Below are 18,680 nucleotides of genomic sequence, written 5' to 3'. Positions count from 1 at the left end.
TGTGCCCTCTGACCTGGGCTCCAGGGTGCCTTCCTGTGCCCCTCCCACCTCACTGGGCTTAACTCTTTCAGAGCATGTCTCCCTCCCAAAGGGGAGGCACCGGGGAGTGACAGTGGTCCGGAACCACCACGGGGTTTTGGTAAGTGTGCATGGGGCGGAGGGCCTTGGGGAGACCGGTATTCATACCAGTCCTGACTAGCAAGTTATTCTCAGGGCCAAACCCAACTGTCTTCCTGGTGCCAGCTCCAGGGCTGACTGAGGCTTTGACTGGGTATTTCATGTGACCCAGCCCACTGACCCAGGTGCTCACCTCAGCTCTGACCCTGGCGCCAACTCCTACCCCCGGTGAGGGGTGAGCACGCTGTTCCTGTACCCCCTGCCTGGTTGAGGCGCTTGGTTCTGGGTAGCGGTGACCAGGGGGCCTGGGCTGGGGGTGACCCAGACTTCCCCTCTCCTTTTCTCCCTCTTCCCAGATCTGCATTCAGATGGTGGGCCGGCGGCCCCACAGCCTCAGCTCAGAACTCACGGGCACCTGCAGCCTGCTGGCCCCTGACCTCAGTCCCCAGACCCAGGTCTCTTTCAACGACATTGGTAAGGATTGGATACTCCCTGGCCTTGGACAGCTCTGAAGAGGTCTCCAAGAAGAGGCACTGGGCCCTAGCCGGTTTGGCTCAGCGGTTAGAGCGCCAGCCTGCAGTACAGAGAGACCCGGGTTCGGTTCCCGCTAAGGGCACGTACCTCGGTTGCAGTTTGTCCCCGGCCCTGGTTGGTCGTGTGGGTGGCAGCCACTCGATGTGTCCCTTCATGTCGATGTTTCTCTCTCTCTCTCTTCCTCTCTCTCCCTCCCACTCTATCTGAACAAAAAATGGAAAAATGTCCTCGGGTGAGGATAAAAAAAAAGAAAAAAGAAGAGGCACTGGCCCACAGCGGATGCAGAGGGACATGGGCCCGGAGAGGGCGAGTCAGGCCTAGGCCCCAGTGGGCTAAGTGCAGGCTTGCCCCAGGTGGACAGGAGGCTGTCTCACTCTGAGCTCTTCCATGTGTGTTCTTTTTAAAGAAAATCTCCTGGATCCTGAGACACATGTGGATGCTGGAGACTGCTATAGGAACAAAAAAGGCAGCACAGAGAATCCAGCCAGGCAGCGCCGGGCTCTGAAGGCGGAGGAGGAGGAGGAGGAGGAGGTGGCGGAGGCGGAGGAGGAGGCAGGAGCTGGTGAGAAGAGGCGGATCTGGGTTGCTCCCAGAGGCTCTCAGGGCTGTTGCCTAGGCTGGCGACCTCCAGGGGTGAGAGGTGCCTAGGTCTGGGTGATGGGAAGCAGCGGCTGAATTCAACTGGCTGGATTCTACGGGCCTGGCCAGTCCCAGCTCTGCCCTCCTCCATCTTACAGATGGGGAAACTGAGGCCCAGAGCATGGGAGTAATGGGAGTGGCCCACAGAGTCAGAGCCCCAGCTGCTCCTGGCTCTCTCTGCCTCTGAGTCAAAGGCTTTGCCCTTAGGAACTTTACCGACTTCTTCCCTGAAATGAGCCCTTGGGGCTTGAATGGGGTGGGTACCCTGAAGGGCAAGATATGCTGCCTTCACTGCTGTCCCAAATCCCATGCCCACTCCTGACCGGTTCCCTGTCTTGGCCCAGGCACCGAGATTGCCATCATCCTGGATGGTTCAGGAAGCATCGATCCCCCAGACTTCCAGAGAGCCAAAGACTTCATCTCTAACATGATGAGGAACGTCTACGAGAAGTGCTTCGAGGTGGGCTTTCCTAGGAGCTGGACTCACAGTCTGTTGCTATCTATCACTGTGAACAAACCACCTCAAAACAACTACCACTGATCTGCTCACAGCTCTGTGGGGCAGCTATGTGGGCTGGGCTTGGCTGGGCTCAGCTAGGCGGTTCTTCTGGTCTTACCTGAAGTTTTTTCCTGCAGCTGAGGTATCTGGTTGCATAACTGGGGCTGACTGGCCTCACTTGTCTGGCCATGTGTCTCTAGCAGGTCATCCTGACATTTCCATGGCTGCAACACTCCAAGAGGGCAAGAACTAAAGCACACAGCACTTTTTATGTCTCTGATTATATCTCATTTGCTGATATCCCTACTGCCAAAGAAAGTCACATGGTCATTAGGAAGGGGAGAGGGATTACTCAAGGTCATGAGTTCAGGGAGAAGTCTGTGATTCATTGGGAACCGTCACTCTCGCACCTTCCTCCAGTCCCACTTGCTTAGAGATGTCCCTTCCACTTAGCAGCTCCTCCTGCCTCAGTGAGGAGTGAGTGGATTCTTCCACTGCTTGTAGGGGGAGCCATTCAAGGGCCTTGGGCATGGCGACTCTACCAACCTTCTCCCCCCTCGGCCCCTCCCTCCAGTGCAGCTTTGCCCTGGTGCAGTACGGAGCGGTGATCCAGACTGAGTTTGACCTTCGGTACAGCCAGGATGTGATGGCCTCCCTTGGCAGAGTCCAGAACATCACTCAAGTGGGGAGTGTCACCAAGACCGCTTCCGCCATGCAGCATGTCCTGTGAGTGTGAGCCTGAGCACCGACTGGGTGCTGGCTGGCATCCCTGCCCAGAGGCTTTGAAGCATCGAGCCTGGAGAGGTGGCCGGACAGAACTGTAAAGAGGAGAGGACTGGGGTTCTCGTTCTTCCTTGGCTGAGAGGGGAATGTGAGGTCTTGCTGTCCAGCCTTGGCTGATGAATGACACCCCAGGACAGTCCTCTAATAATTCTTCTGAAGACTCATCTTGTGAGCGGCAGTAGACAGAGCACAGTGCAGACAGGGCTGGGTTCAGTGCCCAGGCTGCCTAGGTCCACGTCCCAGCTCCAGTTTGTAGTTGGAGACCTTGGGCACCTAACCTCTCTGTGCTTGGTTCCTCGCTTTTAAAATGAGAATAATAATAGTACTTGCCTTAGAGGATTTTGTGAGGATTAAATAGGTTTAAATATGTACAGTGCCTACAACAGTGCCTGGCACAGAAGCATTTTGTAAGTATTAGCCACTGTTTTCTTTTTTTTAATTTTAATTTTTTATTGATTTTGGAGAGAGAGGAAGAGAGGGGGAGAGAGAGATAGAAACATCAATGAGAGCGAACATCAATTGGCCACCTCCTGCATGCCCCCACTGGGGATTAGACCCACGACCTGGGCACATCCTCTGACCGGGAATCAAACCAGCGACCTCCTGGTGCAAGGGTCTGTGCTCGGCCACTGAGCCACACTGGCAGGCTTAGCCACTGTTATTAATTTCATTATTACTCCCAGAAAAATCTATTCCTTGTGCTGTCCAGCACCTTTCTATTGGGAGCAGGTCCCCACCCCCACCCAGCCCTGCTTTGTGCCGTAGGGGTATCCCCACTCCTCCTTGGGCATTCGTTCCCCTGGGAGGGCTTCTTAATCCTTTCCAATTCTAAAATGGGTTTGTGAATGAAGTCTCCCCAAGCTCAGCCACCCTTCTGGCAAAGTCCTCCACTTCCTCGACTCTCCCCTCCTTAGAAACAGCATCTTCTCGCCAAGCCACGGCTCTAGAAAAACCGCGTCCAAGGTCATGGTGGTGCTCACCGATGGGGACATATTCGAGGACACCCTCAACCTTACAACTGTCATCAACTCTCCAAAGATGCAAGGTGTTGAGCGCTTTGCCATTGGGGTAAGAGCCAGGAGCAGGGGGGTACCTGCACACCCTGTGTAGCCTGGGGTGGGGGGAGCCAGGCTTCCTGGTAGGGGCTTCTGTATGTAGCTTACCCAAACCCTGTTCTGTTCACAGACACCAGCTTCTTTTCTCCCAGTCCCCATGTCCCGTGCGCAGCCCCACTCCTACTGGGTCTTCCCACAGGAGGCCCAGTTCCCAGTGTGGGCAACAGCTACTTGCCCAGCAGGAATGGAGAGAGCAGTGGTCACTCTGGGGGCCTACAGGAAAGGCATCGGGGTGGGGGTGGGTGGTCCTGGAGAAGAGGGTGCTGAGCTGAGCCTTGGAGGACAGGCCGGAGGAGCTGGCCTAGGGAATGGGGGAGGCGGGAAGGGCTCTGCAGGCAGAGGGGACAGCATTTGCAGAGGTGAGAAGGAGCCAGGTGTGTTCAGGGACACACACGTAGATTGGTGAAACTGGAGCCCAGAGTGTGTTTGGAGGAGAACAGGGAGCAGGGAAAGCAGGGGGCAGGCGATGGAGGCCCTGAAGGCCAGGTGGTGGGGTTCAGCCTCTCCCTGGGCCTGGAGACACCTTGGGGCCTAGCAACCAGCCAGCTCTCACCGTGCTGACCCGCTGGTCTGGGGCCTCGGTGCAGGTGGGGGATGCATTTAAGAAGGCGAAGACTGAGAGCGAACTGAAGCTGATCGCCTCGGACCCCAAGGAGACCCATGCCTTCAAGGTGACCAACTACGCGGCACTGGACGGGCTGCTGAGCCAACTCCAGCAGAGCATCGTTCCTATGGAAGGTGAGCCTCCGGGGCCTGTGCCATGTTGTGGCTGCCCCCTGGGCACGAGCAAGAGGTCTAAGCCCGCCCTCCAGCCCCACCCCTGGTCCCTCCATGTGGCGCTCTGGGCAGCTCCCGTCCCCTCTGAGCCTCAGCTCTTCCATCTCTAGAAAGGCGACACTGTCCCAGCACTCTGCCCTTCCCCGCGTCTCCGTGAAGCTCTGAGGAGCTGACCGGGTGCTGGAGAAAGGATGACGGGGCATGGGTCCTGCTCCCAGGACTTCACAGGCTCTCTGCCAGTAGCTGCCAAAGCAGGTCCTATGTCTCACTCTCAGCCTGGTGCTCGTCCCGTCACCCATCTGGGAGCGAGGCCGGGCAGGACCCTTCCCTGGCTTGGTTTCCCCCTCACCTTGCCCACAGCAGTGTCTCAGGGGCTCCTTGGCTTACAGGCACAGTCGGAGAAGCTCTCCACTACCAGCTGGCACAGGTCGGGTTCAGCGCCCAGATGCTGGGTGAGGTACGTGGCCCACTGAGCACCGGGCAGGCTCGCCATAGAGGAGGGCCCCCAGCAGCACCCGGGACTCAGGGACCCTCGGCTCGCAGTGCAGGGCTCTGCCCGCTACGGTGATGCCTCTCGGGCAGCGTCAGGGTAACGGAAAACACCCCTGCTTGCTCGCCTAACCTGGACGTCTGGGGTGGACGGGAGGATGGCCGTGTTGATTACAGAAGGCTGTCTAGTCCGTGTGCTCGAGGGTTGAGCAGTTCTTAAAAGACAGACTAGGAGCAGGCTGTGGCCTGGCCAGCTGGCCAAGTGGCCGCCCCTCCCAGGGGCCCCTTCTCCCAGGTGGGCTGAGTTCAGGCACAGCGAGGACATGGCCCCTGTGCACAGCAAGCACTGTCCCTCAGCCCAGGTGGGCCTCGTGTGCCAGGCCCAGGGGGCAGCCGCGAAGGAGAACACAGCCTTCTCAGTCACTCCTCTGCGGTGCTTCCCATCTGCTCTGGGGGTGGGGGGTGGGGTCAAAGGGACAGCTCCCCTGACAGGGTCATGGGGACAAGGCAGGAAGCCAGTGTTTGCCTTCTCACCCTCCTCCTGCATGGCTGGCCAGGAGGGCACGGGGCCAAGGAATGCCCCTCTTCTCCTACAGCACACGTTCCGCTGTGCTGGCCGGTAGACCCGAGGCTGCAGTGGCAGCACCCGGACACCTCCGGCTCAGATGGCCTCCACCTTTGTCCCCTGCAGGGCCAGGTGCTGCTCGGTGCTGTCGGGGCCTTTGACTGGTCGGGGGGCGTGTTGCTCTATGACATGCAAAGCCGCCGGGGCCACTTCCTAAACCAGACAGTGGTGGACACCAAGGCTGGAAAGCACAGCTACCTGGGTGAGGGTGGGGCCTGGAGACCACCTGGGTGAGGGCAGGGCCTGGAGGCCACCTGGGTGAGGGTGGGGCCTGGAGACCACCTGGGTGAGGGCGGGGCCTGGAGGCCACCTGGGTGAGGGCGGGGCCTGGAGGCCACCTGGGTGAGGGTGGGGCCTGGAGGCCACCTGGGTGAGGGCGGGGCCTGGAGACCACCTGGGTGAGGGCGGGGCCTGGAGGCCACCTGGGTGAGGGCGGGGCCTGGAGGCCACCTGGGTGAGTGTGGGGCCTGGGGACCACCTGGGTGGGTGTGGGGCCTGGAGGCCACCTGGGTGGGTGTGGGGCCTGGAGGCCACCTGGGTGAGGGTGGGGCCTGGAGGCCACCTGGGTGAGGGTGGGGCCTGGAGGCCACCTGGATGAGTGTGGGGCCTGGGGGCCACCTGGGTGAGTGTGGGGCCTGGGGACCACCTGGGTGAGTGTGGGGCCTGGGGACCACCTGGGTGAGGGCGGGGCCTGGGTAGGGCCACTGAGGTTTCACCTTAGGCTGCACTAGGCTTCCTAGTTGGGAATGGCCGAGCTTGGTCACATGGACTGAGGAATGGGCCCTGGTTAGGGACCTGGAGGCTGAAAATTAGGGCCTTCTGGGAGGGGACAAGGCCTGCTCAGTACTCTATTCATGGAGTGGCCCTGGATGGCTGCCCAGGGAAGACGGGACCTCACCATTAATAACAGTGGTGAGAGACCCTTCACCCCTCACCTCAGCCCTTATATCTCGGGTGTTCGAATGAGTGCATTTTGAGCAACGCTGTACATGTGATGATGTGTGTATATCACAGCTGTGTGGTGGGGCACGTGTGTGACCAGCAATAGTGGGTAAGTGGGAGAGCTCCCTGATGCCAGTTTTTAAAAAGACGAGACTGTCTTCCTGCCCAGGCCACTTCGAAAGCCTGGCTGGGAAGGTGGCAGGGGTTAGGGAACAAAGGAGTGGCCATTTGGGGGTGCCTGATCACAGCCCCAACACTCCTGGCCAGGTTATTCGGTGGCCACGCTGCATAAGACCTGTGGCCTCTCCTACGTGGCGGGGGCTCCACGGCACAGGCATCGAGGGGCCGTGTTTGAAGTCCAGAAGGAGGGCAGAGAGACCAACTTCATGCCGGTGCTGGAGGGAGAGCAGGTACCTCGGGACCATGGGACCCTCCGTTATTACAGATGGGGGATCCGGAGGCCCGAGGGAAGGGGATGGGCTCCAGGGCACAGTGGATGTGGACCCGGCCTGGGGAAGCTCCCCACTGTGGGGGATCGGCCTGCTCTCCCAGTCTCCTGTGTTACTTTGGTGAACAGATTGATTCAGGAAGGGCAGGAGCAGGGGTCTAGCCTTACTGGGGGGGGGGTCTCCCCCGTGTTCCCCGTGAGCTGAGTTCCTCCTGGGCTGTAGATGGGGTCCTATTTTGGCTCTGAACTGTGTCCTGTGGACATCGACATGGATGGAACGACGGACTTCTTGCTGGTGGCTGCTCCGTTTTACCACGTTCACGGACAGGAAGGCAGAGTCTACGTGTACCGTGTGAATAAGCAGGTGGGAGAGTCTCTACCTTTGCAAGCTGTGGAGGCTGCGGCCGCAGGTCTCGTGCAGAGGTGGTGGAGGCTGGAAGCACCCTGCCCTGCCTTGCTCCGGAAGGCAGTGATGGGGAGGGTGGATGGCAGCCAGGTGGACAGCGGCTCTCCTCCCTCCTGAACCCCACTTTCTCATTTTCCCCATCTCATCTCTTTGGTGGTGATAATGCCTCAAGCAGCAGCACAGTGTATTATCTCACCCATTTCTCTGGGCGTAGCAGTCACTCACCCCTTACAGGGGAGGGAGCTGAGGCTCAGTGGTGTTAAAACTTGTCTGAGTTTATGGAGCACCTGTAGGGTAGAGTCAAGACTAGAACCCAGGCCTCCCGGTTGCCAGCCCAGTGTGCCCAACGGTGGGAGCAGAGTGGGCTGGCTCTGGTCCTGAGCTTGAGGTGGGACCCCAGCTTCGTCACTTACTCACTGTGTAGGTCCCTTTCCTCCTCTGGGCCTCAGACTCCCTGCCGGAGAATCTGGATGAAAAGCCTCATGAGCGTGCCCCCTGGGGTGGCACTGGGGTGGGCACCCTGCACCCCGGTCTGGAGAGCTGAGCCACCTGTTTGCTCTACAGGATGGCTCCTTCTCCTTGGCAAGCACGCTGAGTGGGCAGCCTGGGTTCGCTGATGCCCGATTTGGCTTTGCCATGGCAACAGTGGGGGATATCAGTCAAGATAAGCTCACCGATGTGGCCATCGGGGCTCCGCTGGAGGGTTGGGGGGCAGATGACGGCGCCAGCTTCGGCAGCGTGTACATTTACAACGGACGCCGGGATGGCCTTTCCAGCGGCCCCTCCCAGGTAACCCGCAGGGCTCTCTCCTGCCTCTGCTCTGGGGCAGTGACCCCCAGAAGTAAAGGCCTGAGCCCCAAGTCAGCTCGAGGTCTAAGTGCCAGGCAGTCCACAGGGCTGGGAGTGCCCAGAGAAGGGCAGAAGTCAAGAGGCCGGTGGGAGGTTCCAGGCCAGGGCCTCATGCAGACCCTTCTCGTGGGGCAAGCTTGTGGCGACAGCTACAGCGCCGACCTGTCTCCCTTCTTTACTCCTGACTGTGGGCCTGCCGCAGGTCCTCCTTCCTCCCTTTCTGTCCCTTCTCTAGCTCCTGTCCCCACCCAACCCCTCCAGGCCTGAACGCTCACCCCCAGGGCTCTGCGCCAGCCTCTCCTGCGGGATCTTTCGCGGGGCACTGTCACCCACCTCCAACTAGTTCCTCTCCTAAGCTTCAGCCCCGTCTGTCCAGCACCTCACCTGGATGGCTCCAAGCATCTCACTCTGCTGCTGCCAGACAGGGAGCATCCTCTCCCCCCAACACCTGCTGCCCGTTGGGCGCCATCTGCCCCACCAGAAACCCGGGATGATCCCAGACACCTGGCACTCGGCACAGCCTGTCAGCCCCCATGTCCATCCTAACAGGCTAGCGCCCTCCCCACCCAGCCTCTCCTCTCCATTCCCACTAGCCCTGCCCCTCCGGCCTCCTCCCCCTGTTCCACCCTGGGTCTGATTAGGCACCCCCACCCCCACCCCCACATCAAGCCTTCTTGTACCCTACTCTCCTCCTGCTCCCACACATTGACCCCTGGCTGTTTGCTTCGACCACCCTGCTCGGCTCCACCCCTGCTTCCCGTGTCTCCCTGTCAAGTCCCACCTGCCAAGTCCTACCTGCCCTCCCTGGGAGACCTTGCTCTGCTCTCTCCAGTTTCTGACCGAGGGCTCCCATTGAAAGGTTGGGACCAATGCTGATTTGCATTTTGAATACAACCAAAGGACCCCCCCCCCCGCCTTGTGTTTCTCCCTCCACAGCGAATCAGAGCCTCAGCGGTGGCCCCAGGACTCCACTACTTTGGCACGTCCGTGGATGGTGGCTTAGATTTGAATGACGATGGCCTTGATGACATCGCCGTGGGCACTCTTGGTCGGGCGGTTGTGCTTCGGTAGGGGTCTGTTCTGCCTTCTGGGGGGCCAGGCCCCGGCCTCGCCCGCTTGCCCTGCCCTGAGTGACCGCATGAAGATACCAGGCCCTGACGGGACAGAGTGGGTGGTGAGGGGCCCGGCTCTGGAGTCTGCCCTTCTGGGTTTGAGCCTCAGCTCTCACTTAACAGCACATGCTTGGGCAGGTTATTGAATTCTAAGCCCCGATTTCCTCATCTCTAAATGGAAATAATAACAGTGCTTACCTCACAGAGAGAATCTGTGCAAAGCCTTGAGCACAGTGCGCGTGATGGCTGCCCTGTCGTTATCATTCCTTCCAGAGGTCCTGTGCACCTCCCAGAGGGCATTACCAAGTACCAGGGCTGCACATAGGCTGACGGGGCACCTGCCTGCCCTCTGCTCTTCACTAAGTCCCAGGCTTGGCTGTCAACTCAATACCCCTCTTGGCTGTTGCTTCCAGGCATCTCAAAGTCTAACAATGGGCCACCTCACCCCTCATTCTCACCCGCAGGCCCCTCCTTAGGCTTCCCATCTCAGCAAATGATACCATGTGTTCAGGACAAACACCCAGGAGTCATCCTCGAGTCTTCTTTTCCTTCCCCTGCCACCCCGTCAACACGTTTTTGTCGGCTGCCTCCAGAATACCTCCCCATACAGACTGTCACCTCTCCCCTGTGCTCCATTCTCCACACAGCAGCCAGAGTGATCCCTTCGTTCTGCTTAAAACCCCTCAATGGTTCCCACTTAGAGTAAAACCCAAATTCCTCACTGTGGCCTACCAAGCTCTCCACGGCCTGCCCTTCCTGCTCCTCTCTCCCCATCTCCTGTTACTACCTTCTGTCTCACTAACTGTGCTCCTGTCATGCTAACCTTTGTGTTCCTCAAACCAGGCTGAGTCCTACCACAGGCCCTTTGCACTAGCTGTGCCTTCTGCCTAGAATGCACTTCCCCTAGATCTTTACATAGCTGGCTCTCTCTTGTAAACAGATCTTGACTTAAATGTTTCCTCATTAGTGAGACCATCCCTGACTACCCAACCTAAGAAGTCTCCAGTCTCTGTGACCTTATCCTATTTTATTTTTATCATAGCCTTGCCTCTACATAGTATTTTACTGTTTCTTCTTGTTTATTTGCTCGTTGTCTATTTTCCCACTAGAGCAGCGTCTTGTCTCTTTCCCTACTGTATCCTGAAGACTCAGAACAGCATTAGCACATTAGAGATGTTCAATAAATAGTCATTGAATGAATGAGTGAGCCCAGTACTGATACAGAAGACCTACAGTCACTTCTCACGGTCCTCTTTGCTGCTTTATTTAGCTCAAGACCTGTGGTTCACCTGAAGGTGTCCATGACCTTCACTCCCAAGGCGCTGCCCATTGGCTTTAACAGCAGTGTGTATGCAGTTTTGTGTTTTGAAATCAACTCTGTGACTGCAGCTGCCAAGTCAGGTAACAGGCAGCCTAGCTGACCCATCCAGTGTTGGGGTCATTCCTTGTTGGCTTCGGGGCAGGGGAGCAGGGAAAGAGGATGGGGGCGGGGGCAGGGAATGCGTGTTATGAGGCCCTGGTGTTTGAATCCCGCTGTGGGGCTCAGCTCCTTGGACATGAGGTTCTGTTTAGTGTGAACTGCCCTAGTAAAGGGTGATCTGCTGCTAAGTCCGCACTCTGCAGGGGCGTCCCTGATGCTGTTGGGAAGAGGGGCACTGGATCCCTTCAAGGGGCACTTGAAGGCTTGCGTTTCTGAAAGAAGACTCAGAAAAGGGCAGCCATTTCTCCATCTCGGTCTGCTGTGCCCACGCCTGTGCATGTGCAGGGCTCCTTCCTCTTTCTCTCTGATTGTCATCTTCTCCCCTTCCTTCCTCACGATGTCTCCCTGGCCCAGGTGGGATTGGATGACCTGCCAGAGGCCTGGCCTCTCTTCCCACCCCCTTACCTGGCACTGGCTGGGAAACTGTTTCCAGAAGGCAGAGGGTGGGCCTGGCTTTCACAGCCCAAGCACCTACTGGCCACCCCTGAGCTCCCCTCCAGTAACACGTGGGCAACAGCCCCTGAGGGAGGTTTACTGTCTCAGCAGCAATCCTGAGATGTCCCTCTGGTTCCTGCAAGTAAGAAAGCACTCTCCCAGCTGGGGGTCTTTACTGCAGAAGGAGGCCGTCATCAAACCGGGAGGAAGTGACAGGCCTGTCCAGTCCAGCTGTGCGGGCTGAAAGATTCAGGTGGTGGGGCCGAAGGGCTGCTGCCCAGGGGCCGTGTGGTACGAGGCCGTTGTCTCAGTCGCTGGCCCCGTGTCTGTTCAGTACAGTAAGGGGGTTGGCCCAGCTAATCTGTAAGGCGCTTCCAGCTCTGTGTCCGCAGGTTTTTCTCTTTCCATCCCCATGTTAGTCCCCCCTTCTTCTCCTCCCCGAATTCCCACCTCCTCCCCGAGTGCTCCCTCTCCTAGGGAAGGCTGGCTCAGCCCTGAGAATGTGGTGCTCTGGGTTTGGGGTTGGGGCCCTGAGAGACCTGGCCAAATGCCAGAAGACCACGAGAAAAGTACCTTCAAAGTGAAGAAACTCAGACGTCCAGCCTCGGGGAAGCACCGGAGTGGGCCAGTCAGGAGGGGCTCCTGAGGAACTTCAGCAGGTGGGGCCCTGCCTCCGGGGCTTGCCCGTCCCAGCCTCATCAGGAAGGTCTGGTCTTCACTCCCAGCCCTCAGAGGGACATCTCTGAATTTCACCTTGGATGTGGACATGATGAAGCAGAGGAAGAGGCTGCAGTTTTTGGACAAGAGCACCCGGCAGAGTCACCTTTGGGAGTGGGGCAACGGGTCGCCTCTCTGTGAGCCCCTGCGGCTCGTGCTCATGGAGGCAGAGGTAAGTGAGGAGCTGAGAAGCATCCAGAGGGGTCCTAATTGTTGAGAAAAGAACTGAGGGCGTGCAATGAAAGACACCTGTCAGTCCATACAAACTAGACAATTAAAATGATAATAGTCAAGAACCACATAATGGTGTAGTTGATTATGCCAGAAACCCAAAGGAAAAGACCTGCTGCAATGGAACTCTAACTGGGTCTGTGCGCTGCCTAGCCTCTGCACAAGCGCAATGCTCTCCTTGCTGTTTCTCCGCTTCCCTTGACATCTAACCTCGCCTGACAACAGTGGGGCTGAGGGGCCTTCTTCCAATCAGCATCTGAAAAATTGAATGAAAGTAGGAACAGAAAGACAATAGCTGTCATTTACAAAGGGTTACTTCTGACAAAGGTACCTAGAGACATGAGAAAATGTATTTGTCAGGACTCAGGGCCTGATAGGACCTCAAACTTTGGATGGATAAGAATCATTTATTCCAACAAACTTATAAATTATACTTCTGACTACACATCTGTTCCCACATCTGTTCCAGTTGTTAACTGGAGTAAGAAAGAGTTTCTAGTGAGTCGATGGCTTTTTTAAATAAAAGCATAGCCTCCCTTTCCACCGGGAGTCATGCTTACCTACTCTCATGTGTTCAAAGCTTCTACCATGGCAGAAGGGCTCATCAGAAAGAGTGGCAGCCCTGGCCAGTTTGGCTCAGCGGTTAGAGTGTCGGCCAGGGGTCCAGAGAGACCCGGGTTCGGTTCCCGCTAAGGGCACGTACTTCAGTTGCAGTTTGTCCGCGGCCCTGGTTGGTCGTGCGGGTGGCAGCCACTCGATGTGTCCCTTCACGTCGATGTTTCTCTCTCTCTCTCCCTTCCTCTCTCTCCCTCCCACTCTATCTTCGGTTGCAGTTTGTCCGAGGCCCTGGTTGGTCGTGTGGGTGGCAGCCACTCGATGTGTCCCTTCCCATCGATGTTTCTCTCTCTCTCTCTCCCTTCCTCTCTCTCCTTCCCACTCTATCTGTACAAAAATGGAAAAATATCCTCAGGTGAGGATAAAAAAAAAAAAAAAAAGAAAGAGTGGCAAATGTGCCCGGCCGGTGTGGCTCAGGGGTTGAGCATCGACCCATACACCAAGAGGCTGCCAGTTTGATTCCCGGTCAGGGCACATGCCCAGGTTGTGAGCCTGATCCCCAGTAGGGGACATGCAGGAGGCGGCCAATCGATATTTTCTCTCATCAATGTTTTGATCTCTCTTTTCCTCTCTCTAAAAATCAATAAAGAAATATATTAAAATTAAAAAAAAAAAAGTGTGGCAAATGTCATGCCAGTCATTCTCCTTATTTTGGTTTTGCCCTCTAATCTGTCCTCCATGCTGCTTTGAGAAAGATCTTTGTAAACACAGATGAGTCTTCCCTTCTGTGCCTCTCATTTGCTCTCTGAATAAAGTCAAGTCAGTTTTTAACTCATGATGGCTAGAATACCTCTGTGATTGGGGTGGAAACCATAAGGAGTTATGAGCTCTGAGGCCATAGCAGATCCAGGGAGATTTTTCCAACGCTCTTGGCAGCTTGGTTAAATGAAAGCTTCCCTGCCCTAGCCAGTTTGGCTCAGCGGTTGGAGTGTCGGCCTGCGGACCAGAGAGTCCCGGGTTCGGGCCCATGCTAGGGGCATGTACCAAAAAAAGAAAAGAAAAAGAAAGCATCCCTGGCTTATTTGGAAGAGGCTGAAGACTCCCGGCTCACCACTTTCATTGTTTATTTCTTACTACGACTACACCAAAATTAAAAGTATTCTCCTGTCGTCTTTCCCTCCACACCCAACTGCAACTCCGCACCCCTTGCTGGCTGTGCAGCTCTGTGAAGAGGACTGCTTCTCCAACATCAGTGTCAGCGTCAGCTACCAACTCCAGACCTCCAGGGCCCAGAGGAACCGTCCCCGCCCTGTCCTGGACTTCTACACTGAGCACTTCGCCGTCTTCCAGGTGACTCTACCCGCAGCTAGGATCAGACCCTCTGGGGAGCCATCCACCCAAGAGCACCTGCTCCCCTAACTTCAAAGAATGTTAGAATCGGGAGGGTCTTCAGACAGCATTTGGGCCCCTAACTGGACAAATGGGCCTCATTGGTGGGTAACCACATCTCCAAACTACCACCCAAAGCTAGTTCCTTTATGTTCACAGAGTGCTTGCTATATGTTTAATGAACCATGTGAGTACACTGCCTGATGATCCTGTGGTGGGGTCCAGTGGGGGAGTGGACTGGCGCCAGTCTGCCCTACACTGCAGAGAAGATGCCCTTGGGAGCACCCGTCCCCCCAGGTCCTGCCCAGGCCCTCCGGCTGAATGTCTGGCCCACCAAACTTGCACCCTAATGGGCAGGTAGTGTCGCAAGAAACTTTTCTCATAACTAAGAAAAATCAGAAGGGGAAAGCAGTCATATTTCCTGATAATATGATAACTAAGGTGATTTTGTTTATATCCAAGCCCTGACCCCTAGAATATTCTACCCATCTACATTTAGAGAGTTTATGGGGTATAGAAAAATCAGCAGGATCAAAGAAGTAACAACGTGAGCATGAAAGAGCAATAATTACAGTCAGCTGGAATGAACTGAGTCTCCAAAATTAAAACTAAAGAGCCAACAGTAGTTCATGCTGGCACAGAAAAGCTTCAGGTAATATAAGTATATTTCCAAGTAACCATAGGACAGTCTCAGCGGTTCAATATTTGTACCCAAATGCTCTGTTAATTAAATTATACAAGTCTTTTAGCTCCAGTTTTGGTCTCTACCCAATGTATCAATCACAAATAATGAACAGAGCCCTGGCTGGGTAGCTCACTCTCTTGGTTAGAGTGTCGTCCCGATACGCCAAGGTTGCAGTTCGATGCCTGGTCCAGGCACATACAAGAATCAACCAATGAATGCATAAATAAGTAGAACAACAAATCAATGTTTCTCTCTCTCTCTCTCACTCCCTGAAATAAAATAAAAAACAAATAGTAAATAGACAGCAACATAATCAGAGTGACATTTTCACTGCTCATTTGCCCAGGAAGAGAAAGAATCAGGTTCCTTTTGAACAAAGATTGCCATCTTCACTTTTTAGGCAAGAGACTTTATTTTATAATAGTATATTTATTTTATAAAGAATTTATAATAGTATATTTATTTTGTAAACGATTTTTTAAAATGTGGTATTGACATCAAGTTAGATGCAGAAAAGACTGGGAAAACTAATGTAATACAATTTGTCAGTAAGTCGACTGTCATTAATTATATATATTCTACTGTTTAAAAACTTTATTTTGAAATAGTTGGCTTGTTATAAAGTTATAAGAATAGTCCAAAAAAGCCCCCATGCATTATTTATCTAGATTTCTCAAATATGAACATTTTCACATTTTATCACATGCTTTATCATGCACATTGCTCTATCATTCTCTCTCACTATACATAGAAACAGTACATATATATATATATTATACATATACACACATTTATATTTCTGAACCATCTGAGAATAAGTTATAGATGTGATGCCTCTTTACTCGCCAATATTCAGTATATATTTCCTAAAAAACAAGGACATTCTCTTACAAAAACCTCAATACAATAATCAAAATCAGGAAATGAACAATGATAAAATACTATTATCTAATGTATTTAAATTTCATCCTATTAATGTCCTTTATTGCAAAAGAAAATAATTTTGTCCACTGATCCAGGATCATCTATTGCATTTTGTCATCATTTATCTCTGACCTCCTTTAATTTGAAACAATGTCTCAATCCTTCCTTGCTCAATGACTTCAACATTTTTGAAGGATACAGGCCAGTTATTTTGTAGAATGTTTCTCAACTTTAACTTGGCTGATGTTTCCCCATGATTAGATTAGATTATGCATTTTGGGCAAGAATATTACAAAAGTGAAGCTGTGTCCTTCTGACTCCATCATATCAGGGGTACACTGCTTTGTCCCATTACTGGTGCTACTTCCCTTAGTAGTTGCTAAGTATCTTATCTTATGGGAGATGGTTGGAGATTATGTATGTAATCCATTCATGATTCTTTTCTTTTTTCTAATTTTTTTTTTCTTTTTAGAGAGAGGAATATAGAAACACCGATGAGAGAGAACATTGATTGGCCGCCTCCCACATGCTCCTCACTAGGGATTTGGCCCACAACCTGAGCATATGCTCTGACCAGGAATCGAACTGGCGACCTCCTGGTGCATGGGTCGATGCTCAACCACTGAGCCACACTGGCCAGGCCATTCATGATTCTTACCTTAATCAGTACTTTGATTGTTTGGCAAAGATATGTTTTATTCCACTGATTTGGTATTAGTTTAAGCACACAGATGTTTCCAGAGAATGAGTTCTAGCTGGGAGCTTAAGGTAGTTGAACCCTGCTCTCACTGGGATTGGGTGAAAGAGAGCAGGCTACTTGGCTATACTGAAAACAAAACTAAAAACAAAACAAAGCAATACTTTGTCCCAAACTGTTGACCCAGCCAAAGTGTCAGCCAAAGGGAAACTGCATCTCCCTTCTCCAGGAAGAAGGTTCCTTTCCAGCTCTGGCTCCATTCCAGCTCCCGCCATGGGGAGTCCTTGCATACGCTGCTGCGTGGTCACTGGCTGCTGGGAGAGAAATGCAGAGATTTCCCAGTTAAGGAGCTGCTTGTGTTTCTTTCATGATAAAAAATAAATCCACGTTCTTTAGAAAATTTAATTTCTCAACCTGAACTAGGGTTTTTCGACCTTGACCGGGCCTTTGGATCCAATGTGACTTTCTGAATTAGTTTGTTTTAGTGTAGACAAGATTGCAAAGGGGGTATTTAATCTCCAGAGAAGACGCCATGGGGTCAGAGGGTGTGCAGGACTGGATCTTGACAACATCTGGTTAGGTGTCCTCCATTTGTGCCCCTGCTGTTCCTACTGCTACTTGAAAGGACTAAGGAAGCTTTTCTTCATACAGGTTTTCCTCCCCAAAAATGTCAAAGTACAGAGTGAGTTGTGAGTGTTGCTGCTTAATTCTCCTGAGAGAAAAGTGGCGGGTACTCCCACCATTCGTGAAGGCCCACCCCATTTTGACCTTGGCCAGAGGCCTGATCATGGTATACCTGTGCCGTAGGACCAAGCACACCACCTGCCTGACAGACCATCACCTGTCATTTGTTACCTGACTGTGCCTCCTACCCCTGACAGATCAAGGAATGTCACAGTCACAGCCATGTGGACACAACCCAGCCTGTCAGCCTTCACCTCCCTGTAACTGCACTTGTCAAGTCAGCAGGAGGGACGGGCCTGTCCTAAGATCATGAGGCAAGGCTGCCAGGGATGGTGGGGTCCCTGGGCTGATCCTGCCTCTGTCTCGTTTTAGCTGCCCTACGAGAAGGCCTGCAAGAATAAGCTGTTTTGTGTTGCGGACTTACAGCTGGCCACCACCACCTCCCAGTGAGTCGGATCCCGTCATGAGTTTCTGCAATTAACGTCCTCCTGACGCTTACCTGTGCCAACCCCTCATCCGGATCAGTTGCTTACTCCCTTCCCCTCTCCTTTCCCCCTCCCCTTGTGGCCCACAAAGGGCGTTGCATTTATTATCTTTGCTTCCTCTGCCACCCCATGACGGGGGGCAACACAGAGATTTGCTTTCCCTTTGTACAAATTAGAGAACAGACTCAGTAGTTGAGAACTTGCATGGGGGCACAGGGGTCATCTGGTAGACTTGAACCCAGATCTCTTGACACAGAAAAGCTTCAGGTAATATAAGTATTACCCGGGCAATGCTATTTTCATAACCCAATGTCTCCTGCTCCCAGGATCACCTCAGTTAGAGGGACCCTCTTCCCTGACTCACCTCTTAAAGTTCTTAATTCAGGAAGTATTTATGGAGCATCTACTCTGTGCCAAGCCCTGTAGGTGCTGCAGATACAGCAGCAAACAGCACAGAGAGCCTGCCCTCCTGCTGCTTTTAGGGGGAAATGAGAAATAAGTAAATAGTATGTTATCAAGATATAATATGAAGAAAAATAAGGCATGGAAGGTGGGAGGGAGTGCTGGGTGGAGGTGGGGTGGCAGTTTTAAATTGAGTGGTCGGGAAAGGGCTTGCTGAGGAGGCATTTTGGTACACGGAGGAGGAGGTCGAGGAATGAATTCTGTGAGTATCTGAAGGAAGAGCAACTGCAAATGCCCTGAGATGGGAGCACACCTGGAGGTGGGAGGCATGGCCAGGACAGCAGCATGGGTGCAGCAGGAGGAGAGAGAGGTAATGCGTAGGCATGGGAAAGCTCACACAGGGCTGTTCAGGCCCTCCATGGGGCTTTTACTAGGAGCTGGGAAGCCAGAGGAATAAATGAGCTTTCATTTTTTTCTTTATTGATTTGAGGGAGAGAGGAAGGGAGAGGGAGAGAGAGATAAAAACATCAATGAGAGAGAACACTGATTGGCTGCCTCCTGCATGCCCCCCACTTGGGATTGGGCCCACAACCTGGGCATGTGCCCTGACCGAGAATCGAACCAGCAATCTTGGTGCATGGGTTGATGCTCAACCACTGGT

At 53.7% G+C, this 18,680-nt stretch overlaps 1 protein-coding gene across 1 annotated transcript in view; it reads left to right on the top strand.

Annotated features, from left to right (window-relative positions):
* Nucleotides 1-18,680, top strand: part of ITGAE (integrin subunit alpha E) — a 63,591-nt gene that overhangs the window by 26,050 nt on the left and 18,861 nt on the right. The window contains exons 4-20 of the mRNA XM_036269485.1: nucleotides 72-139; nucleotides 474-591; nucleotides 1,058-1,213; nucleotides 1,635-1,750; nucleotides 2,364-2,515; nucleotides 3,487-3,640; nucleotides 4,275-4,425; nucleotides 4,854-4,921; nucleotides 5,645-5,780; nucleotides 6,788-6,930; nucleotides 7,192-7,332; nucleotides 7,939-8,163; nucleotides 9,160-9,290; nucleotides 10,606-10,736; nucleotides 11,976-12,139; nucleotides 13,975-14,103; nucleotides 17,505-17,578. Coding sequence (XP_036125378.1) covers nucleotides 72-139; nucleotides 474-591; nucleotides 1,058-1,213; nucleotides 1,635-1,750; nucleotides 2,364-2,515; nucleotides 3,487-3,640; nucleotides 4,275-4,425; nucleotides 4,854-4,921; nucleotides 5,645-5,780; nucleotides 6,788-6,930; nucleotides 7,192-7,332; nucleotides 7,939-8,163; nucleotides 9,160-9,290; nucleotides 10,606-10,736; nucleotides 11,976-12,139; nucleotides 13,975-14,103; nucleotides 17,505-17,578 — 2,257 coding nt within the window. The remainder of the gene's footprint in view (nucleotides 1-71; nucleotides 140-473; nucleotides 592-1,057; nucleotides 1,214-1,634; nucleotides 1,751-2,363; nucleotides 2,516-3,486; nucleotides 3,641-4,274; nucleotides 4,426-4,853; nucleotides 4,922-5,644; nucleotides 5,781-6,787; nucleotides 6,931-7,191; nucleotides 7,333-7,938; nucleotides 8,164-9,159; nucleotides 9,291-10,605; nucleotides 10,737-11,975; nucleotides 12,140-13,974; nucleotides 14,104-17,504; nucleotides 17,579-18,680) is intronic.

Source organism: Molossus molossus, unplaced genomic scaffold, assembly GCF_014108415.1.
Source record: "Molossus molossus isolate mMolMol1 unplaced genomic scaffold, mMolMol1.p scaffold_m16_p_19, whole genome shotgun sequence".
Taxonomy (NCBI): Eukaryota; Metazoa; Chordata; class Mammalia; order Chiroptera; family Molossidae; genus Molossus; species Molossus molossus.
This window is presented reverse-complemented; position numbering and strand designations above follow the sequence as displayed.